This window comes from Castor canadensis, chromosome 6 (genome assembly GCF_047511655.1).
Source record: "Castor canadensis chromosome 6, mCasCan1.hap1v2, whole genome shotgun sequence".
Classification (NCBI taxonomy): Eukaryota; Metazoa; Chordata; class Mammalia; order Rodentia; family Castoridae; genus Castor; species Castor canadensis.
In genome coordinates, this window is record NC_133391.1 from 45156411 (window position 1) to 45181316 (window position 24906).

Sequence of the window (24906 nt, forward strand, 5' to 3'; positions counted from 1 at the left end):
CTCTCATCGAGTTTAGGTTGAATTCTCCCATAAGAATTATTTTGACTTTGCCCTTTTCCCATAAGTTTGTTAGAATCATTTAAAAATACATAGAGAATTGCATATAATGTAATAGCTTTTGGACTTTTAAGATACATGACAATAAGGATCATCTATTTTGATGGTATTAGTTTTGTATTTCTTTGTTAAGTTTTGTGTGTTTATATGAATATACCTGGGGGTATGTTTTAAGTAAATATTTCAGTAATACCTACTATTTATATGTTTACTGTTGTACTTACAGCTTTATATGCATTATCTAATCTTTATAATCTGTAAAATAGAGCACTATCTCATTTTACAGATAAAAATATCAGGCTTAGGCAAACTATGATACTGCCCAGGATTATACAAGTAACTGTATAGGAGGAATTCAAATGTGTTTTGACTGACCTTACCTTGCACTACTAAGCATTGCACACCACCATCAAAATAACTTGCAGACATGTATATTAGTTTGCTAAGGCTGTTGTAACAAAGTACCACAAACTAGATGGTTAAAATAACAGATATATAGTCTAATAGTCCTAGAGGCTGGAAGTCTGACATTAAGTTTTGTTGTATTAGGAGTACATTGTGACATTTATAAAAGTTCTTACAATATAGCGTAGTTGAATTCACCCCCTCCATCATTCTCCTTTATTACTGCCCCCCCATTCCTGGAATAGTTTCAACAGGTCTCAATTTTCCATTTTCATATATGAGTACATACTATTTCCACCATATTCACCTCCTACACCCTTTCCTTATATCCTCCCCTCCCTACTGATACCAGTCCCCATACATGACCTATTTTACCTATCCTCCATTTTTGAAAAAAGATATTTTTGTTTGTGTAAGATAGCTTACAGGGAATTTCATTGTGACATTTCCACATAGGTATGTATTATAACTCATTGCCTCTGATTTTCTCCAGAAAGTTGGTTCCTTTTGAAGGCTATGAAAGAGAATCTCTTTCATGCATCTTCCCCAGCTTCTGGGAGTTTGCTCCCAATTTTTGATGCCCTTTGGCTTATAGATATATTGCCCTATTGTTTTTGCCTTCCTGTTTATATGGTGTTCTCCTTGTGTGCATGTCTGTCCAAATTTCCCTTTTCAGTAGACATGAGTCATTGAATTAGGGCTCACCACAAAAACCTCACTTCATCTTACCGCTGTAAAAATCAAATAAGGTCATACTTTGAGTACTGGGTTGTGGGGGAGGGCCAATTCAACCCAGACAGTATGCATGTGTATAATATTTCTAAACGTCCATGTATGCTTACATGTGTATTACAACCTGGGCCTAGGAATGTAAATCAGTGATAGAATGTTTGCCTAGCATGTATGAGGCCCTGGGTTTTATCCCCAGCATTGAGGGGAAAAAATTATTCAGTATTTTTTGTTTTTTGTTTTCTATTTTAGCCCATCATATATTTTGCAGTATAATATGGGGCATATTGAAGTTTTTTTGCAAAGGTAAGATCATTTATATGGTATCTTAAGATTAAATTGTGTTAAAAGAGTCCTTGATCAAGAAAGACTACCTTTTCTTTGCCAGGCCCCAATTAATTAATTACTTTATAAAATAGTGAAGTAAGTATTTTTGTTTGTTTGTGGCACTGGGAGTTAAACTCAGGGCCTTACCCTTGCCAGGCAGCCTCTTTACCACTTGAGCCATTCTGCCATTTTTTGTGTTGGCTATTTTTGAGATAGAGTCTTGCTTTATCCCTGAGGCCAGCCTGGACTGTTGATCCTCCTATAATGCTTCCTGGAATAGCTGGGATAACATTTGTGCCACCATGCACAGCCCATTGGTTGAGATGGAGTCTCACTAACTTTGCTGGGGCTGACCTTGAACTGTGATCTTCCTGATCTTCACCTCCTAAGTAACTAGGATTACAGGTTTGATACACTAGCCCAGTCAAAATTTTTGTTTGTTTGGTTTTTTTGTTAATAAGGGATTTTCCAGTCTTCTGTTTCTGTTAAAAAACCTTATTTCAAAAGGAAAAAGGGTAAATTGAAACACCTCTATTGTACTCCTTCATCTGGGGGGCAGTCGATAAAAGAATTTCATCCATGTTTTTGTTTCATGGGCACAGTCTGTGAACTGCATCAAAAGGAAGGAGGCAATTTAGGTTGTTAACAATACTATCATTCAGGTATAACTTTTCTTGTTCAAGGCACTAAGAAATAACACTTTCTTTTAACAAAAATTAAAAGGTATCAGATATGCATAAATTCTGTAGACAGAAATTTAAGAATTATTTGGAAAACTCTTTAAGCTTTGTTTTCTTTCTCTATGCTTAAATTATCTCTTGAGCTCAGTCAGGTCCTTGCAATACTGTCCTCTAGGACAGTGACAGATTATCAATCCCATCTCTTCCCAAAAGAAGCTTGATTTGTAACATGGCAAATTTGCTCAGCCTACAAGGCAGAAATTTCCACGGGTCTCTTGGCACAAGTAATGGTTAGCTCTGTAATCTTGCTGTATTATGTATGTCTTAATGATTTTATATTCATTTCATGTAGTTTCTATTATTCATACAGTGAAAATATGTATTGTTTTGAGTCTAAGTTCTATATGCTTTGAGATTTCCAAACTGTTTAGTCACTAAGTGAAAAACAAAACACTGCTTGTTCTTTGCTTGGTTAGAATAAGAACCTGGAACCAAAGATACTTTTTGCCACAGATCTTAAACATTTAGTTGATTATAATCATAAATGTTTTCTAAAAAGTATTAGCATAAGTGGAATGCTTTTTTAGAAATAAGGGCAAAATAGTTTCTGTTGGGTATTGAGCGGGGGGGGGGGGGAGTGGGTGGTAAGGGAGGGGGGGAGGGCAGGGGGGAGAAATGAACCAAGCCTTGTATGCACATGTGAATAATAAAAGAAAAAAAATAAGTGGAATGCTTTTAAATCCTTTTTTACATAATTGAGCAGTCAGTTGGAATATATAAAACTGTATCAGATATAATTGATTAGCACTTGCTGTTGAAGATATATTGATTCAATACCAAGAAATAAGCTCTGAGCAGGTTAATTTTGGTCAGATTTGGATGTTAGTAGCCAAATCAAAAAAAAGGTAGATCAAAGTAGATTAAGAATTTTGAGTAATTCTTTCAACAGATTTTTTCCTTAGAGAGAGATGCATTTTATTTATTTTACTGATTTATTTATTTATTTTGAAACAGGGTCTTATTATGTAGTTCAGGCTGGCATTGAATCCAAGATCCTCCTGCCTCAACCTTCTGAATGCTGGGATGATAGAAATGTGGCACCACATCCTCTTATAACATGCATTTTGATAGTCTTAAAATTTTAGTTTTTATTTCTCCTAAAGAATCTTTCTAAAACAACTTATAAAATACTATTGATAAATTTTAAAATTCTCTTCCAGAACAGAAGAGTCTGTTTTCTCTAAAGGATTGGTAAGATTTATTTACTCCCACTATAATTTAAATACATAGTCATGTCAGCAAATACTGCTCTTGACTTCATACTTTGTGTATATGCATATATTTTAATCTGTAGGAACTGCTGGAGAATGGTTTGTTGAGAATAGAAGACAATAGCCTACTTTACCAGTACTTGGAAATAAAGAGTTTTCTTACTGTACCTCAGGTAAATAAAATGTATATTCTAATCTTAAACGTACCACCTTGCCTATTCTGAACTTCAGTAAGATAGATCTCTCTAACTCCCTTCCCACTTTCTTTTTGACCTCTGAAAACTCTACTGTAGTACAATCAGTATAACTTTTTATGACTAAGGAACTGAATTTTAAATTTAAGTTAATTTAAACTTAAATAGCTACTAGTGACTACAATAGTTGATGCCATAACATGTGAAGGAAAAGCATAACTTTTTTCTTTGATATTTTGTTTATAAGGGATTTTGGAAAATGATGCTCCTTTACGTCTCTTATACCTCAATTACCCGTAGGAGAGATGAATTATGCATTTTGTTTTTCTCTCCTATGGTTTATTTTGACCCATTTTTCTTTATTATATCCAAGTAGGTCTTTTCCTGTGATTGTAGAAATTTATAATATTTAAATAGAAAAATGTGGCTTTTGTTAAAATGCTAAACTTGATTTTCTTTTTTTTTTAGTGGTACTGGGTGTTGAATTCAGGGCCTCACATTTGCTAGGCAGGCACTTTACTACTTGAGCCACTCTGCCAGCCTATTTTTAATAAATGTATTATGTTTCTGAATGTTTGATTTAATTTTCTTGACAATCTAGACATAATTGAAAATTTTCTTTCACTTTTAAAATTACACTTTGTAGTATTCAACTCTGTTACTTAACAAAATTAATTGTAGTTACTTTTCTATAGATGTAATATAGGAGTGAAAGGCTCAGAGAAAAATCAATTTACTTCACTTGTAAATCTCCTACCCTACTTCTCTGAATTTTTAGTACCCACTATTGACAATATAGCTGGCTGTTTGCAATTTGTATAATCAATTTCATATGAATTTTAAATCTTTTATTTACAGGGTTTAGTCAAAGTAATGACACTTTGCCCTATTGAGACACTGGTATGTACATTTTTTGAGAGTAGGTAATAATGAATTACAGTGAGAAATTTTGGTAAATAATTTAACTTTTATTCATTTTATGTAACAATATTTACTTGTTCCATTTTAGAGGAAAAAGGGCTTAGCTATGCTTCAGCTGTATATTAACAAGTTGGATTCCCAAGGCAAATATACATTATTTAGGTATGTATCCAAGATGGTGTGTTAGGCACTTTGCATTGCTATGTCAAACTACCTGAGAAAACAACTAAGGGAAAGAGGATTTATTTTGACTCATGACTTCAGAGGTTTTATTCCATGGTCATCTGACTCCATTGCCATGCGCCAGGATCACACCTGCTTACCTCATGGCAGCCAGGAAGCAGAGAGAGTTACAGAAAGGGGTTGTGGGCAGGTATATCTTTTTATTTAGTCCATGCTCCCTGTGACCTAATTCTTGCAATTAGGCCCCACCTTTTAGTGCCCACCACCTCCCAGTCAGGTCATCATATTACGAACCCATCAAAAAATTAATCCATTGATTAATCCTGAGTAGAGCCCTCAGAATCTACTCACTTCCCAAAAACCTAATAGCTGGCAACCAGGCCTTTAACACAGGCGCCTTCAGGGGACATTTCATGTTCAAACTATAACACATGGCTAATTGCTAAGCATGTGGTTGGCTGAAAACCAAGTCAATGGCAAATAATTACTGCAGGAAATAGTATTTTTTGTCTAGACAGAGAAAGCCTATGAAATGTTTTAGATATATATATGTATATATATGTGTGTGTACATGTATGTATTTCCAACACAAACATGTATACACACACACATATTCACACACATTATATTGAATAATAGTATATATAATATATATGGAACTGTCCCAAAGTACCACTGTGAGTCAGTCTTTCTCTTCATTTCTATTAATTCGATCAGACCTGGTTTATGAACTGAGTATTATGGTCTTATATAACTTCTTGTTCACTTCTACCTGTATCTACCAAGAAATCCCTTTTTTGTTTGTTGTTTTGTTGCTGTGACAAAATAACTGAAAAAATGAATTTCAAAGGAGGAAGGATTTATTTTGGGTCATGGTTTCAGACATTTCATTCCATCTTTGGTTGGCTCTATTTCTTTAGGGACTATCAGGCAGAACATCTCGGCTGAGAGTGGGTAGCAGAGGAACTGTTCTCCTCACGGTGACCAGGAAGCAAAGACAGAGAGGGGAAGGGCCAGGGGAATCAGTATTTTTCAAGGGGAATGTTCCTAATGATTCCTTCCAGTAAGGACACATCTTAAATTAGCTGGAAACCAAGCTTTCAACTCATGAGCCTCTAGGAGACATTTAAGTTAAAAGCCATTACACTGGTCTTACCAGTTTCCTTTTGTAATTACCTAATCACTAATCCACTTTCACAGGGAGCAATTTTGGAAGTTTGTAGGTTATTAAAGATGCCATTATTGCTATGTTAAATTATTGCAACTATATGTGCACAAAGATTCAAATTTGGTTTAATACAAATTTCTTGTTGAAAAGATTAAGTTATTAATAAAATTTATCAGTGAGAGCAATAGCTATTACAGATGACTTTATAATTTGTTGATCACCTTGCTAATTGTCTTTACTGTAGATTTTATCTTCTTAGAACTAGCACATGGCCTATTTGAATTTGTAAAACTCAACACCATCTAAATATAATACAATGCCATATAATTTTATGTGTTACAATTCTGTTTTCAAGGTGCTTATTGAATACAAGTAATCACTCAGGTGTGGAGGCCTTTATTATTCAAAATATCAAAAATCAAATTCACCTGTCATTTAAGGTAAGGGCAATCAAGGTGTGGGTTACCAATTTTATGCATTCATATGTAGGTGGGTTTTTGGTCTACAGTCTTTTTCTATATATAGAAAGGTATATTTTCTTAGGTCTACTATTTTTAATGAAACAAACTGAATTTTGAAATATTCTTAACAATAAATTTAAATTGTGTTAATTCTTTCAACCGATAATGACTTTGTTTTGCTATATACTTCTTAATAATAAATGGAAACTTAAGTCTCATCTGTTTGTGAATACTCAGTTATTTCCATATGAAAAACTACCAATATTCTCAAACTGGCAGGGCTTATTCCATATGTCTAGAAAGTGGATGGAAGTATAGAAATTAAAGTTAAAACTATATTTTGAAATGTGTAATAGTTTATTTTTGTAATGTGAAGGTATTAGAGAACACATTGATTTATCATGGTATTGTTTAAATCTTAACCAGTTTCTCTTTTGCTTTTCAGAAAACGTATAACAAATGGTTTACAGGACCACAACTGATTTCTCTTTTAGATTTGGTTCTTTTTCTCCCAGAGGGTGCTGAAACAGATTTACTGCAAAACTCAGATAGGTGAGGTTACCATTACTGAGGTTCAAATAGTAAACTACCCAAATTAATCAAAATGTTTCCTTGGGATTTTGTGATCTATGGTTAAGTCATAAAATTATGTAAAGATATTCATGTTTAAGTTACTCAGTGTGTAGAAACAAAGTGAAATCTCTTCAGGAGTGACCAGCACTCTGATTTTACACCTTTAATGTATGTACTCAGCGTTCTATAGGAATTTGCAGCTACAGCATTTGGGACTCGAGATTGAGAATCTTATGTGTGTCACTTGCAAAAGGTTTACAAATTTGGGTTTTGTTGTTTTTCCAGGTCTGTTGGGTTTTTTTTTTTTCTTTCTTTCAAATAGAACATGTAATTTCACTTTGGGTATATTAGAATGAATGTTGAGAAATGTTTGTAAGCATTTATAAGCAAAAGGAATCTTGAAGCAAGAGACCCTTTTAAATATTAAAGATAACAAGGCTTTAATAGGGAGAAAAAAATAAGATAATTTGAATAATTGTATTTTTTTAATTTAAATGCAAAACAGCAATAATAAGCTATTACTACTCCAAAAGCCATAATGGGAATCGTTTCTAATGGTAAATTTGATTATAAAAAATATTCCCAGAGTTTTAAATTGCTTTATTTGTTAAAATTACCGTGGTCATGCGAAACTATACCGCAAAGAGCTAATTATATATTTTTAATTAACAGGATTATGGCTTCATTAAATCTATTGAGGTATTTAGTTATCAAAGATAATGAAAATGACAATCAGGTAAGTGAATTATTTGAAAAAGAAACTGTTCAGAATGCATAATAAATTTATCAGATTTTCTTGATTAATATCTACTTAAGCAAATGCTTAATATCTTAGTCAGCTACAAAGGCTTGGGAAAGTGCCAGCAATTATTCTGACACCTGCAGTTAATTCTCAGAATTAATTCCACTCCACATTCAACTTTCCTTTCCTTTTTCTTTTTGTGCCTCTGCTTTCTTGCTGGAAGCACTACTTATCCTTATTGTGTAAATAAGTTGTAGGTCATAAGTTATTTAACCTTGTGGAGTTCAGTATATATTTGGGTATCTTGTTCAGTTTCTTCTACCTATAGTTTATGATTTAAGTCTGAGCTGTCTGAAATGAGATTATCTCATTTTAACATCATGTCATCAGACATGACAAATTGAAGCATTTTCAGAACAAAAAATTTGCTAACAGCACCTTTGGATGATGTGTAGGAAGTGAATTTTTTTTAATAGCACTTCATTAATATTCTATAAATAGAAAACTATTTCAGGGAAATTTGTGATACAGTAAAATTATATTTTCTTTTTATCTTCTTTTTACCTACCCTATTCTAATAATTGCTTTCCCTATATTTGTCACCTCTCTTAACTATAACCATATGAATCATGTATTGTTAATCTGGTTTTAAGAAAGCAAGAGAAAGAATGAAAGTAATTTTTATATAAAGATGCCAAACAGATTTTTAAAAATTAAACAAGTCATGATTTAGAATGAAAAGTTTGTTGGAAAAGTACCTTCCTTTTGGAAGTATCCTTCCCTTTGGACAGATCTAGGAGATTCAGTTACTTGGCCTGTTCATCCCTCTTTGGCCAAAAATAGTTATTACTATTATTGAGTAGTAGTTACTGTGTATTAGGTACTATTTATTTTCAATATTTTACTATGAAAATTTTCAAATATACGGCAAAGTTGAAAGACTAAGCAGTAATTATTGATTTACCTATCACCTAGATGTTACCATTCTGCTCTGCTTCCTTCATCATATATCCATCTCTATCCTCTTACTCATCCATCATTCTATCTTATTTTTTAAATACATCTCAAAGTAAGCTGCAGACATCAGCATACTTTGCCCCAAATATTTCAACTTGTGTTTTATTAAGTAGAGTTAAATGTCAGTAGTTTTTCTATGAGGTAAAACTCATAAGGAGAAATGCACAAATTTTAAGTGTACATTCACTGAGTTTTAACAGATGCATAGATCTGCTGTACCAAACTTATATCAAATATAAAACATTGCCATCATGACAAGTAGTTCTCTTGTGCCCCTTTCCAGTTAATTATGACCTCATTACTTCACCCCCCCATTCCTGCCAGAGGTAACCACTATTCTAGCTAGGTGCTATTTATCATTTATTCTTCACAATGCTGAAAGAACTACTCTTGTTCCCTTTTCAGTGATAATGTAGACACAGGAAAGAACATTAATTTGCAAAAGGATACACATCTAGAAAGTGGTAGAGATGACTATGACTCCAGGCAGTGGCCAGAACTTTTGAAATCATGAACTAAATCCTGACTCTAAAAAAGTTTGTGGCAAAAACAGAAAAGATACAACATAAGATTCAAAGGCAGTGGAGGCCCTAAGGCCTCAGGAAGATGTCCTTAGGGTAAGATAGGAGTTTTTGCTTTTTTAGTAATTAGGAAAGACTGTGCCTATATAAGATACGATCTGATTTGCTTGTCACAAAGGAAAGGAATCTTATTGATTAGGACTTGTAGATTTATTAGATGTAATACAGGGGCAGCAGATGTGTCTCTGCCTGGACAGGGAAGATTTGAAGTAGTTTAGACTACTTGGATATCCACAGATAATGTTTCACTTTTTTGTCATGAACATTTTATGAGTAAAGAAAAGGATAGAATCTGCTTATAGGGATGCGTTCTTTTTTAATGGTGATTTAAAAAAAATTCTTAGGGATCAAATATTACAGATTTTGCCATATAAGTTACCAAAAGAATTACCATGCTAGGGAAATGAGCAAAAATTCTAGCCCATAGTAGCAATCTGACTTCTTTGTGGCTGCTTGAAAGCCTGTCCATCATGAAAATATGTCTCCCTACTACAAATAAAATAGGTAATGTATACAAATAGGGACAAACTTGTCTACTGTGGTTAATCAAAAAAATAATAGCTTCCAGCTAGGTGTGATGGTGCACACCTGTCATCTCAGCGCTTAGGCTTTGGCTGTAGCTCCCTGGTAAGAAGAGTGCGTGCTTATTAACACGTGCAGAGCTATAATACTATCTTGGTGTTACTCACTAAAACAAAAAGCAAAACAAAATGCAGTTTCTGATTTTTTAGAAATTTTGTTTAAAGAAACAAAATGATACCTTGATGATACTGAATTGTGGGATATTTTATTCAAAGGGGCTCCTACCAGTTTCTATTTTCAATCAGCTAAAACATGTGCTGAAAGGGTAACTAGTCAGCTGAGAAGCTGCAAATTAGAAGGATGTATAGGAAGTTTAAGAACAGAACCATTCAAATATTAAAGACAATAAAGTGGTTCATAATTAGATACTAATCCATTTCTTTTACTGTCATTTGAGTTACTGTCAAACAATTTACTCTTTTCTGAAACCATTCATTTCCCTATTTACCCTACTATTTCCTGGCTCTTTATCTCCCTGAAAAGTTATAAGCACATTTTCCCGTATTTCATTTTCACAAAATTTTTCTTCTTTCTTATAGTATAACCAGGCCCTATCTTTAATGTTAAAACCAACTTAGGTTTTGTACTTAACATTCTGCATTGGTGACTATCCAGATAGTTATTACTTGTTTTGAATTACAATAATTCTAATCACAGCCTATAATTCCGGTATTCCTTACCTTCTGCCTTGTCTCCTCATATCCATTCCCATCTACTTACTGCCCATTCTGTTTCTTAAATAATTTCCAATTATAATATGTACAGTGAGAGCAGGGTCAAGGAAAACAATGAGATTGCAAAGGGCACAGGAAAGTATCAGGAATTTTTAAAAATTAAATTGTAATGTATGTATATATTTTCATTTAATGCAAATAAACTATACACATATTCTCTACAATCCATTCTTTCTCCAAGATTAACACATATCCAGGGACTGGAGGTATGGCTGAGTGGAGTATAGTTGAACACTTCCCTCGTATGAGTCCTTGGGTTCAATCCCAGCACTGCAATAAAATAAAAATAAAAATGCTCTGTGAGATATTTGCACAGCCAGATGTCTTTGTGTGATAGAAATTCCTTAATATTACAGGTGGTAGTAATTCTGCAATTTTACTTCATAAATAAAATCTGTCTCCAAGTATGAGGCCCTGAGTTAAAACCTCTGTACTTAACCACCTCCAAAAAAAAAAAGAAGTAATAAGTAACCTGCTAGGCATGGTGGCTCAAGCCTGTAATCCTAGCTACTCAGAAGGTAGAGATCAGGAAGATCATGGTTCAAAGCCAGGTGGGGCAAATAGTTCATGAGACCCTATCTCGAAAAACAGCAACAACAACAACAGGCTTAAGGTGTAGGCCCTGACACAAAAGACAAAAAGGAAAACCTATCTCCTATGAAATAGGAAATAGGGGCAAGCTGGGTCCTATTCTTGTTCCTCCCCCCTTTTTTAAATTTCTTCATTATTATTGTTGACTGTACCTTTGCAAGGTCTTTATCTTTTCTGTAAAAAGATTTAGTTTATCTTTTCAGTAAAATTTCACTGTGGTGTAGAGATGCCTCGTCTTCCTTTTGTAAGATAGGCTGGAGTGAAATTTCAAGTGTATGGTTAAGCTTTAGAACCAAAAACATTTTAGAACTGTTACATCAGTGAGACTACTTGGGTATAAAATTAACAGCAGGCATTTGTGACTATTTCAAAATTTTAATATTTATAACTAAAAAATTCTCAAAATTTCTTCTTTCTTTTTCTTTTTTTGGCAGTACTAATAGTTGAACTCAGGGCCTTGCACTTGCCAGGCTCTACTACTTGAGCAGCCACTCCACCATTCTCTTTGTGTGGATTATTTTTGAGGTAGGGTCTCTCTTTAACCTGGGTGGGCCTGGACTGCAATCCTCCTGTTTGTGATTCCTAGGATAGCTGGGGTGACAGGTGGGTACCATCATGTCCAGCTATTGGTTGAAATGGGGTCTCATGAACTTTTTGCCCGGGATGGCCACAAACTGCAATCTTTATGATCTCTACCTCCCAAGTAGCCAGGATTGCAGGCTTGAGCCACCATGCCTAGTGAGTTACTTGTTACTTTTTTTTTTTTTTTTTTTTTTTTTGAGATGGTTAAATACAGGGGTTTGAACTCCGGGCCTCACACTTGCTAGCCAGGCACTTTACCACTTGAGCCACTCTGTCAGCCCAGGTTATTTCTTTTTCTAAACATTAAAGATGAAGAAAATCTAAAATGTGTTTGCTCATTTTATTTTTTTTTTAAGATCTGGTACCTTAATGTATGATAAAGAGAAAAGATTCTTATTTCCACAGTTTCTTCACTCCTACGTGCTTCTAAAAATGAAGAGTGTTCATCATATGAAAGATGGGGGGAATTATGCTGAACAGGATGTGTAATAGGTTTTCACTGGCCTAATTATAGCACACGTTCATTACATAAAGTTTTATGACTATGGGCTGTCAATTAAGCACCCATGAAAACAACTAAGGTTTTAATATTTTTAAAGACCTGAATTTACATTGTAGCCACATGGGATCATTGAAATTTTAAACTGATTAAAAATTTTAAACATTGAGATATCCAGATTCTCAATGGCCATTTTATTTTTTTTCTACATTTTTTTATTATTGTTGTGCTGGGTGTACAATGTGTCATTTACAAAAGTTCTTACAATATATCATAGTAGAATTCACCCCTTTTATCATTCCTTTATCTCCCCCCCCACATTCCTGGAATATTTTCAAAGGTCTCATTTTTCCACTTATATACATGTGCACACAGTATTCGCACTATATTTATTTACCCTCCTACACCCGCTCCCCACTGCTACCAGTCCCCCAGACTGGACCTGTTCTGACATGCTGTTCTCTGTTTTTGTTTAAAAAAAAAAGGCATTTTTATTTAAGATAGATATACATTGGTTTCCCTGTGACATTTCCATGTATGTACATGTTATAGCCCAATTGGTTCATCTTTTTCTCCTTTCTACCTTAGTTACCTTCTTACGGTGATTTCAGCAGGTTTACTCTGTATTCATTCTCATATAGGAAGTACATCAACCATTCACCTTCTTCCTTCTTTTACCTTCCTCCTCTCGTATGTGATCTACCCTTAGCGTGATCTGTTTTTCTTTTTTCTGAAAATAATTTGAAGTAGTAGGTTTTTATTTTTCTTTTCCACACAAAGAATTTTTTTTATTGTTGTGTTAGGGGTACACTGTGGCATTTACAACAGTTCTTACAATGTATCAAATGTATCATACTTGAATTCACCCCCCCCCAAGCATTCTCCTTTATCCCCTCTACCCCCATTCTTGGAATATTTTCAACAGGTCTCATTTTTTCCATTTACATACGTGTGTACACAATATTTGCGCCATATTCAACCTCCTGTATCGTTTCCCCACATCCTACCTCTTCCGACTGGTACCATCCCCCCAGACAGGACCTGTTCTGATCTCCTGTTCTCTAATTTTGCAAAAGAAAAAAACAAGACATTTTTGTTTGTTTAAGATAGCTATACAAGGAGTTTCCCTGTGACACTTCCATGTATATATGTAGTATAATACAAATTGGTTCGTCTCCTTTATTTTTCTCCTTTCTACTTTATTCCCCTTCTTATGGTGATTTCAACAGGTTTAAAATTTTTATGCTCGTTCTTGTATAGGAAATACATAAACCATTCACCTTCTTAACTTCCTTCTTTTACCTTCCCTCTCTCAAATGTACCCTCCCTTTAGTGTGATCTGTTTTTCATAATATTGCTTGTATTTGTATTAGCAATACAAATTGTATTTGTATTATTTCTACATATGAGAGAAAATGCAGCTTTTGGCCTTCTGAACCTGGCTAACTTTACTTAAGATGATGTTCCCCAGTTCCATCCATTTACTTGCAAACAACAAAATTTTATCCTTTATGGCTAAATAACATTCCATTCTATATAAATACCACAGTTTCTTAATCCATTCATCAATATTGGGGCATCTTGGCTGTTTCCATAGCTTAGCTATTGTGAATAATGCTGCAAAAACATGGGTGTGCAGATGCCTTTATTGTAACCTGACTTGCAGTGGCCATTTTAGACCACTGTTTCTCAATGTATAGTCCTAATGAAAACTATCTGGGTATTTGTTGTCTTGGGTTTTTTTTTTTTAATGCAAATTACTAAGTTCAGCCCCAAATATAGTCAATAAAAATTCTAAATCATAGAAATCTGCATTTTTAACTAACAAGAGTCTCCATAAATTACAAATGAAATCTTTTTATGAGGTATCATTTGTATATGTTAAAGGATAACATTAACTAGTTAGGACAAAATAGAACACTGATACTTAGAGAAAGTTTACATTTTTTTATTATTGTATATTAATAACAAAATAATGGGATTCATTGTAGCATTTTCATACATATGTGTAACTTTGACAGTATTCACTCCCATAACACTCTCCTCCCACCTCACCTTGGTCCCTTTCTATTCCCATGTTAGTCCCCCTTCCAGTTGTGTACGTGTGTATATGTGTGTGTGTGTTAAAATCTAGATCTCATATGTAAGAGAAAACATATTTGTCTTTCTGAATCTAGCTTACTAGTTTAACACAGCGATCTGCAGTTCCATCCATTTTGCTAGACAGCATAATTACGTTCTCTGTGATTGAATGCTCTATTGTGTGTATATCCCACATTTTCTTTATCCATTCATCCATTCATGGGCACCTTGGCTTATCCCATAACTTGACTATTGCAAATACTGCTTCCATAAATATGGGTATGCCAGAATCTCTATAGTAAACTGACTTTGATTCTTTTGTGTATATACCTAGGAATGGTATAGCAGGATCATAGGGTAGTTCTATTTTTACTTTTTTGAGGAATTTCTATGCAGATTTCCATGGTGACAGCACTAATTGATAGTCCCACCAACAGTGTATAGAGTGAGAAAGGTCTCATCAGCATCCTTCCCAGAATTTATTTTTTGTTTTTTTAATGAGCTATTCTGATTGGGGTGAAAAGGAATCTGTGTAGTTTTGATTTGCATTTTCTTGATGTCTAAGAGTGTTGAATATTTTTTTCATGTATTGTCCATTTTGAGAACTGACTGTTCAGTTCATTTGCCCATTACTGATCGTATTATTCTTTTGGTGTTTAATTTTTTTAGTTCTTTATACACTCTCAATTTTAATCCCTTGTCAGACAAACATTTTCTGCCATTCTGTAGGTTGTCTCTTCATGCTGGTAATTGCTAATTTTGTTGTGCAGAAACTTATATTTGATGCAATCCTATTTATCAATTCTTATTTCTATTTCCTGAGTAATTAGAGTCCTATTCAGAAAGTTGTTGCCTATGTCTGTGTCCTAATGTGTTTCCTCTTTGTTTTCGCTAGTAATTTCAAAGTTTCAGGTCTTGTATCTTTTATCAATTTTGAGTTGGTTTTTGTGCAGTGTGAGAGATAGGGATCTTGTTACAGTCTTCTACATGTGGATATCCAGTTTCCTCAGCACCATTTGTTCAAGAGACTGTCTTTTCTCCAGAATATGCTTTTGATGTCTCTGTCAAAATGAGATGGCTATGTGGGCTTATTTCTGGATCTTCTATTTTATTGATCTACATTGTACCAGTACCATGCTGTTTTTGTTACTATAACTCTGTAATACGATTTGAAATCAGGAATTGTGATCTGCAGCATTTCTCTGTTTATTCAGGATTGCTTTGGCTATTTGAGGTCTCTTGTGCTTCCATGTGAATTTTAGGATTTTTTTTTATAGTTCTTCGAAGAATATTACTGGAATTTTAATGGGGAGTGCATTGAATCTGTAGGTTGGTTTTTGAAATATGCCCATTTTCACCATTAATTCTGCCAATCTATGAACAGGACTTTCTGTCTTGTACTTTCTTCTTCAATTTCTTTCTTCAGTGTTTTATACTTTTCATTGTAGAGGTCTTTGACACCTTTGGTTAGGTTTATGCCTAGGTATTTTATTGATTTATTTAAGGCTGTTGTGAATGGGATTATGTTCCTGATTTTTTACTCAGCAATTTTGTTATTGGTGTAGAAAAAAGGTACTGATTTCTGTGTGTTGATTTTGTATCCTGTTACTTTCATTTTTCAGATCTTAGAGTCTTAGGGTCTTTTAAATATAGGATCCTATCATCTGTAAATAGGGCTAATTTGAATAATTCCTTTCCTGTTTACATGTCTCTTATTTCTACCTCTTGCCTTGTTGCTCTAGCTAGGAATTCAGCCCTACATGAATAAGAGTGATGAGAATGGATACCCCTGTCTTGTTCCTGATTTTAGAGGAAATGCTTTCAGCTTTTGCCATTCAGTGTAATGTTGGCTATCAGTCTTTTGTATATCACCTTTACTATGTTGCAGTGTGGGCCTTCTGTTTTTCAAGCTTTTACCGTGATGTGTTGCTGAATTTTGTTCAAGGATTTTGCTGCATCTGATAAGATGATTATGTAATTATTTTTCTTGATTCTATTTTTGTATTATATTACATTGCATCCCTGGAATGAACTGATGTGTTCAGGTTGTATGATCTTTTTAATGTATTGTTGAACTTGGTTTGCACGTATTTTGTGGAGGATTTTTTTATGTTCACAAAGGAAATTGGAGTATATTGTTCTTTTTTTTTTTTTTTGAGGACAAAATCACATCTTTACTTCTCAATTACATGATTGCAGAAGAATATTAAAGAACTTAGATGGTCATCTATATTTAGAGAAACATTTCTTCTGAAAGTCAATGTGACTTTAAGAGTTACAACAATCTAAACCATGTACTAACACATTTAATCCATAAATATGATAACTGTTAATTCTCAAGATTTCCATTGCTTGAGACTGTTTTCTTCACCATCTTGGAAAGAACTTTTAAATAACTTTTGCATTGCCATTGAGAAACATTTAAAGCAACATAAAAATAACATATTCCAAAGTTACAAACTCACCATTTTATAACAAAATGAGAAAACAGAATAAATGTCATTACAAATAATTGTGTATCTGACATTTCATATAATGTACTAGGCGAGTCCAATGATACCTGACTGCCTTCATCAGGTTTCCTTACATGGATTGTTTTTTTTTTTTTTCCTTTTTCTTTTATTATTCATATGTGCATACAAGGCTTGGTTCATTTCTCCCCCCTGCCCCCACCCCCTCCCTTACCACCCACTCCACCCCCTCCCTCTCCCCCCCAATACCCAGCAGAAACTATTTTGCCCTTATTTCTAAAAAAGCATTCCATTTAGGATAATACACAAAGGAAATTGGTGTATATTGTTCTTTTCTTTTCCCCTTGCCTTCTTACCTGTTCTTTGGTATCAAGGTAATACTGGCTTCATGGAACGAATGTGGAAGCATTCCTTCTATTTCTATTTTATGGAATAGTTTGAGGACCCTTAGCATTAGTTCTTTAAATGTCTGGTAAAATTCAGCTGTCTTTGGGCTTTTGTTTGTTGGCAGACTTTATTACTGCTTTAGTCTCATTGCTTCTTCTTGATCTGTTTAGGTTGTTTATAGTCTCTGTGCTTAATATTGGTATGTTATATGTGCATAGATATTTTTCATTTTCTAATTTATTGGAATAAAGGTTTCCAAATTTTTCCCTAATAATACTGTGGATTTCAGTGGTGTCTGTTGTAATGGCCCCTTTTTCATCTCTAGTTACATTAATTTGGGTTTTCTTTCATTTTTTCCTTGGGAAGTCTAAGGGTTTATCAGTCTTATTTATCTGTTTTTTCTTTTGAATTCTTTTAGTTTCTGTTCCATTACTTTCAGCTCTGACATTTTTTTTCCATCTACTAAATTTGGATTTGGCTTGTTTTTTTGGTAAGATCTTAAGGTACACCATTAGATTGTTTGAGATCTTTTTTTTTTTCATGTAGGAATTTATAGCTTAATTTTCCCTTTTAGAACCACTTTGTCTTTGTCGCATGGGTTCTGATATGTTGTGTTTTTGTTTTCTTTTTTCTAGGAATTTAAAAAATTCCCCCCAGTTTCTTCCATGACCCACTGATTGTTCAAATGTATATTGTATTTGTATAGTGTTACTTGCTGTTGATACCTAATTTTATTCCATTATGATCTGATAAGATAAAAGAAATTCCGGGGCTTTTTGTATTAAAATGTGTTTTATGGCCTAAAATATCTATTTTAGAGAAAGTTCCCCAGGCTTTTGAGAAGAACCCATATTCTGCAACTGCTGGATGAAACCTTCTGTAGATGTTTGTTAAGTCCATTTGATTTGTGGTACAGCTAAACTCTGAAGTTTCTTTGTTAATCTTTTTGTGTGGATTACTTATCAGTTTATGTGAGAGTAGAGTATTGAAGTCATCCACTATTATTATATCTGGATGTAATTTATCTTAGAGATTTTCTTTCTTGAGTTCTCATTATGTGCATCTTTCTTCCTCTTCTGTGTGTAGTATTTCTTTTTTATTAATTTCTTTTTATTTATTTCTTTTTGGGGTTTGAACTCAGAACCTTGTGCTTGCTAGGTGGCACTCTACCACTTGAGCCACACCTCCAGTCCTAGTGTTCCTTTTAGTATCTTCTACAATGCTGTCTTTGAATTATTGTAATTCATGCTTAACATGTTAGATTTTCATTTCTCCTTAGATTTCAGTGGATAACACTGCTATATACTGTTATTTTGTTTCAGAGTTTGAAATACATCATTGCATGTTCTTGGGTTTAGGGTTTCTGCTGAAGGGTCTAACATAATTCTCATGAACTTGCCTTTGTTAAGTAATTTCATACTTTTCACTTAGTTTTCAATATTCATGACATTTTAAGTATAATATGATAGTGGGAGGTTCTTTTCTGGTCATGTTCATTTGTGGGTTTAAATGCCTCCTGTAGTTTAATGTCCATTACTTTTTCTTGATTTGAGAGTTTTCTGCTATAATTTCATTGGTTTTCTGTGCCTTCAGTTTGTATTTTGGCTCCCTCTTCTGTACTACAGATTTGTAGATTTGGTGTCTTAATTGTGTCTCAGATGTCTGGAGTATTGTCATGATTGCTTTTGCCTTTTCTTTATTGACACCTGAATTTAATAGTTCCTTAACCTTGTCTTCAGTCCTTGATATTCTTTCTTCTTCCTGGTCTAGTCCATTGGTCATACTTTCCATTGTGTTTTTAAATTTGACTTACTGAGCTTTTTCATTTTCAAGATTTCTGTTTGTTTTTCAGCATTTCTGTTTGTTGATTTTCTCATCCAAGTCTTGAATTAGTATCTTCACTTCTTCTGCCTGTTTATTTGAAGTCGCCCAATATTTCAGTCATTTCAAGGATTTTGGATTAAATATTGAAGTGTTACTAACTTTTGGAGGAGTTACCTTGCTTTTTCATATTTCTTTTATTTTTGTGTTAGGTTGTACCTCTATTTGGGTAAATATCTCTTCTGGTTTTATGTAGGGGATTTTCTTAGTTTTCTTAGTGAGCAGTCTTTTTCTTTTTTTTTTGGTACCAGGGACTGAACCCAGAATCTGCACATGCTAAGCAAGCGCTTTGCCACTTGAGCTGTACGCCCAGCCATTTTGTTTTTTGTTTTTGAGATACCTTTGCCTGGGCTGGCTTCTTGGCTTTGAACTTATAATCTTCCTGCATCCACCTCCTAAGTAGTTGGGGTTATAGCCACCACACTTGGCTTTTCCCAGCCTTTTCTTGAGGGCTCAATTCCTAAACTGCTCAGAGCATGGAAAACAAACCACCATATTAACAATAAAACCAAAAGAAAAATATAGAAATAGGAAACCAATTAAAGACAAATATTACCATACCAATAACCATAGAAGAGAAGGGCAAAAAACAATGTAAACTAAACTATGAGGTTAAAGATTAATAAAAGTATAAGTAATAATGCTGAAATAATGAAATAAAAGGGGCATGGGGAGAAAGATGAAGCAAGGTAGAAGGAAAAGAACACAAAAGAGGAAAGAGCAAGTTTTTTAAAAATTTAATTATAAAATAAAAATAATACATAAAAACATAGAAAAGTGAAACTGGGTGTAGTGTTTCACATCTATAATCCTAGCTACCCAGGAGGTGGAATTTAGGAGGATCAAGGCTTGAAGCCAGCCCTGGGCAAAAAAAGCTGGGCATGGTGGCAAGTGCCTGTCATCCCCATTGTGTGGGAAGCATGAAGTAGGAGGATCATGGTCTAGCTGGTCCAGGTGAAAAAACGTTAAGATCCTACCTGAAAGGTAACTAAAAGCAAAATGAGTCAGGGCCAGGGTTCAAGTGATCGAGTACTTGACTAGCACTTGTGAGGCCCTGAGTTCAAGCCCCAGTATCACAAAAGAAAAGAGAAGAAAAAAAAAAAAAAACAGTGAACTGAAAATACTTTCTGGGTTCTCTGAAATTGGCATCCACCAGGACTGGGGAAGGGTAGTGGTTGTAGTTGGGATTTATTGTAGCTCCTGTGTTCCCACCATACAGCTTGGTAAATGCACTGAGACTCCTCAGTGTGTGCGTCCAGGAGCCACAAATGTAAAAGCAAAGGGTATCCTCAGATTGCATCAGAAAGTAGGCGAGTCAAGCAAAGCAACCCTGCCTGATGGTCTCAGCACTTTCAGACCCTGTCCAGCAGTGAACCAACCTGTAGGAGAAGGAGGCTGGGAAAACTGGAAATTGAGTAGTGGTCTTCCCAGCTTGGGCTCAGGGCAGTCAGACCTGCCCCGTGGCTCTGGAGGCTGAGCCATCCACCTGAGGAGCAGAGCTCTCAGCCTCCACAGCGCCCACAGGTGACAGGGCTTGATCCTCTCCATAGAGAGTCTGGTACTGACCATGGGACCTTCCACTGCCTGCGCTCACTGCTGCCAAAAATTCCTGGAGGGTCTGTGTCTGTCCTTTCCCCTCCATGGCTGCCTGTTTTGGCATTTCTCACCCAGAAACTGTGGCAAGGTGTCCACCGGCTCACTGACTTAGAATTGTTTCTTGTTTTCATACTCCCAGAATAGTTCAGTCTCAAACAATAGGCCCTCTTTCAAAATAGAGCCTGTCGCTCTTTCTTAATTCCTAGCACTCTTCCTTTCTTTCCTCAGAATATAGCCTCTCCTTTATTGGCCTGGCTCTTCACTTAGAGTTGCACAGAGGGAACTTCTAATCTGCCATCTTATCCCACAACTGCCAATCAATCAGAATTTCCAGTTTTAAATGTTCATTCAAAGAATGTATATTTTTGGGGGTGAGGGCAGGGGGGAGAAATGAACCAAGCCTTGTATGCACATATGAATAATAAAAGAAAAATGAAAAAAAAAAAAAAAAAGAAATGTATATTTTTTTGGCAGTACTGGGATTTGAACTCAGAGCCTCATGCTTGCCAGGCAGGCACTCTGCTTAGTTTCCAGTAGAATGCCATGTCCCCAGCCATTTTTGCTTTATTTATTTTGGGGATAAAGTTGCATGTTCTTGCTTGGGCCAGCCTGGACTGGTCCTCCTATTTATGCTTCCCATGTAGGTGAGATGTCAAGCCTGCACCACCACGCCTACCTATTGGTTGAGATGGGATCTCACTTATTTTTTGCTCAGACTGACTTTGAACTGCTGTCCTCCCAATCTCTGCCTCCCAAGTAGCTGGATTGCAGATGTGAGCCACTGCACCCAGCCCTGGGTCTCATCTTTCTTGCTTGGGCCAACCTGAATTGCAGTCCTCCTACTTACTTCTCTGCATAGCTGGGATTACAGGCATAAGCCCCCATGCCCAGCTTTTTTGTTGAGATGGGGGCCTCACTAGGTTTTTGCAAGGGCTGGTCTTCAATTACAATTCTTCTGATCTCTGCCTCCTCACTTCTGCCTCTTGAGCGGCTGGGATTATGCATGTGTCACTAAACTTACAAAGAAAATTACTGAATGAATTTCTCGCATAGGTAATCTTAAAATCACACAAAGATGCAATGTTTTGGTTAAAAGGAGTACAAGTAGAAATATAGAGAAACTAAGAAAATTATATGACAACATATCAGTAAATTAAAAATCTTTAGTAAAATGAAATTTCTTAGAAAAATGTAACTTAAGAAAACTGCTACTGAGAGAAAACCCAAGGTCAGATAATTTTGCCATCCTTTCAAGAAACAAATAACTACAATCTTATAAAACATGTACATTTGTAATTAATATTATGAGTCTGTTTCGTAAGATACCAGTACCAAAACAAAAATAACAGAGCTATTTCCCATTATCCACTATTGTACATTCCACAGTTGAAATCAACCACTGCAGTCCAAAAATACTGGATAATTCCAGTAGTAAACAATTGGTTAAATTTAAATTGTGCTGTTATGAGTGGCAGGATGCAATCTCATGCCTTCCTGACTCAGGATGTGAACCATCCCCGTGTCCAGCACATGTACACTCTGTGTTACCTACCTGTGTTTTGTCTTGTGGTATGCCTTGATCCTCAGACAGTGAAGCTGGTAAAATGAACTGCACTAAGTAGGTCTTTGGTAGTAGGTTAAGGTGTAAAAGCAATGTCAGTTTTACAGTCCTGTGATTAGGTCTCAGTTCAGTGAGCCCCAGCCTCTGGACTGTGAACTTCCCAAGTGCTTCACAGTTTTGCCCTCTTATCCTTAGGTGGGGGGCTGGACAGCTTCTCTGTTTCCAGGTCAGTTAGGCTCTGACTATCCCAGCAGATTCTGGTTAACTAGTTTCTCCTGGTGTACACCTTGTTAAGAACAGATATATTTGGCATATAAAATGGTTCTTTTTTTCCCTCCACCCACCAGAAGCACTAGGGGAATTTGGTTTTGTTTATGATTCATGGATTTTTGGTTCTAGCCACGAAATCTGTGTTTAACCCAAGATCACAGAGATGATCTTTTAGGTTATCTTATAGAAGTGTAGTTCTAGGTTCTAGGTTTAGGTCTGTGATCCATTTCAAGTAAATTTTTATATGAAGTGAGGGATTTTTCTCATTTTGACTCCAGCACTATTTGCTAAAAAGCCTATCCCTAACTTACATTATCTTCAAAAATAAATTAACCATTTAATTATGGGTCAAATTTAGGACTCTATTGTGTCCCATTTATCTAGATCTATTCTTTTACCAATACCACACTGTCTTTATTACTGTAGCTTAATAGTAAGGGTTTTTGTTTTATTTCATTTTTGTTTGTTGTTTTTGGCAATAGGCAGTAAACCCAGGGCCTCATGCATGCTAAGCATGAACTCCACCACTGAGCGGCACCTCCATCTTACAGCAGGCCTCTGTGGTAGTGGTTCTCTTTTTTATAGTAAGCCTTGAACTCAAATAGCACAAGTCTACCAATTTTTTTCATTTTGGTGTTAAAGGTCATTTTCAATACAAACTTAGAATGTTGTCAGTTTCCCTTGACCCACAAAAGACTTCATTTATGATGTAATCTGATACCATTATATTATATTCTGAAAAGGTAAAAGTTACATAAACAAAAATAAGATTAGTGGCTGCTGGAGGTGAGAGAAAAAATTTTTTTGACGTTTAGGTTCTTATCTACTTCCTCCCTAGAACTCTGCATTTCTTAGCAATGTATGAGAAGTAAAAATGACTGATTTAAATAGGAAGGATGTGTGGCAGTCACCAGTGTTATCAACTGATCAACCTAAGTATGTGTCGATTTAATTTGGAGCACTAAAAGTAAAGGTAAAATATTGTACTACTTGGATCAAAATAAGCTCATTACATGGCCTGGAGTGGGTGTTCACACCTACTCAAGAAGCAAATTGGGAGGATTTCTGTTTGAGGCCAACTCAGGTAAAATGGTAGCAAGACTCCATCTTAACAAACAAACCAGGTGTAGTAGTTCATGTCTATAACTGCAGCTGATGCAGGTGGTTAGGTGGAAGGATCGTGGTCTGGTCCGGCCTTAGGCAAAAAGTGACTGAAAAGCAACTAAAGCAAAAAAGGGTTTAGTGGTGTAGATCAGGTGGTAGAGCACCTGCCTAGCAAATGCCAGGCACAGAATTCAAACGCCAGTGCTGCAAAATAATAAAGTTCATTACAAAACAGGTTTTCAAATGGTCCGTCTTACTGTTACGTTTGGGTTCCTTTATAAAAGATACTTTCTGGCATAAAGAGTATTTAAAAGATATTTTCTGGCATAAAGAGTATCTGGAAGCTTAGTAAAATAATAAAACTTAATAAAAGAAAACCAGTGGATTTTTTAAAAGTAAAATTAAGACTTAATTACTCCCCTCCTTTAGTACTGTAGGTGTAATGATCTTGAAACGAGAGCTTCTCAAAAAACTTCATAAAGTAACCCTAAGCTGCCCGAGGCCAGGAAAGTCTCCATCTACATTCGTCACCAAGAAAGTCCACATTAGCTTTGTGGTATACAAGTTTCCATCAGTAGGAAAGAGCCAGTCTTGTAGATGTTTAGTGCAGGAATCAGTTGAGAAGTCCAGGTTTGAAGGCACATGTAAGGTAGCGTCACTGTGGGGATTGTTTATAAGGGAAGAGAAATGTTTCAGGCTGGATAATCACCAGGCAATACTGTCATGAATAAAAGTTACAGATCTCAAGAGTAGGAGTATTCAAATGGAACAGTAATGAGCACAGTGCTCTATGTATATTCTTATCTTTTGTTTTCTTTATTCATTTATTCATATGTGCTTACATTGTTGAGGCCATTTCTCTCCCATCCCCTGCCCTCTCCCTCTCCCCCCCCATATATTTATCTTGATAGGTATGTTTTATTTGATATTCATAAAGGTAATAATGAACATACTATTAAACAAGAAACTTTTAAAGACAGTGATTCATTCATTTTTTTCTTCTACTTTCAGTGCTTGTTTGGGAATAGGCAGTCAGTAAGTGTTGAACCAAAAAAGTAATTCTTTCATTAATTCTTCTGAACAGACTGGATTATGGACAGAACTTGGAAAGATTGAGAGTAATTTTTTGAAGCCACTTCATACAGGACTTAATATGTCAAAGGCACATTATGAAGCAGAAATTAAAAACAGCCAAGAAAATAGCCAAGGTTGGTAATACATAATTTTGTTTTCAATTAGGTCTAAAAATTACTCAAA

The 24906-nt window shown here is 35.1% G+C and overlaps 1 protein-coding gene across 8 annotated transcripts in view; it reads left to right on the plus strand.

Annotated features, from left to right (window-relative positions):
- Glmn (glomulin, FKBP associated protein) overlaps positions 1–24906 on the plus strand; it is a 54124-nt gene that overhangs the window by 26940 nt on the left and 2278 nt on the right. For all 8 annotated transcript variants that reach the window (XM_020159542.2, XM_074076478.1, XM_074076481.1 and 5 more), the window contains 9 exons: positions 1444–1497; positions 3419–3449; positions 3553–3642; positions 4522–4563; positions 4673–4746; positions 6291–6375; positions 6842–6948; positions 7642–7705; positions 24734–24857. In XM_020159542.2, the coding sequence (XP_020015131.2) occupies positions 1444–1497; positions 3419–3449; positions 3553–3642; positions 4522–4563; positions 4673–4746; positions 6291–6375; positions 6842–6948; positions 7642–7705; positions 24734–24857 (671 nt within the window). The remainder of the gene's footprint in view (positions 1–1443; positions 1498–3418; positions 3450–3552; positions 3643–4521; positions 4564–4672; positions 4747–6290; positions 6376–6841; positions 6949–7641; positions 7706–24733; positions 24858–24906) is intronic.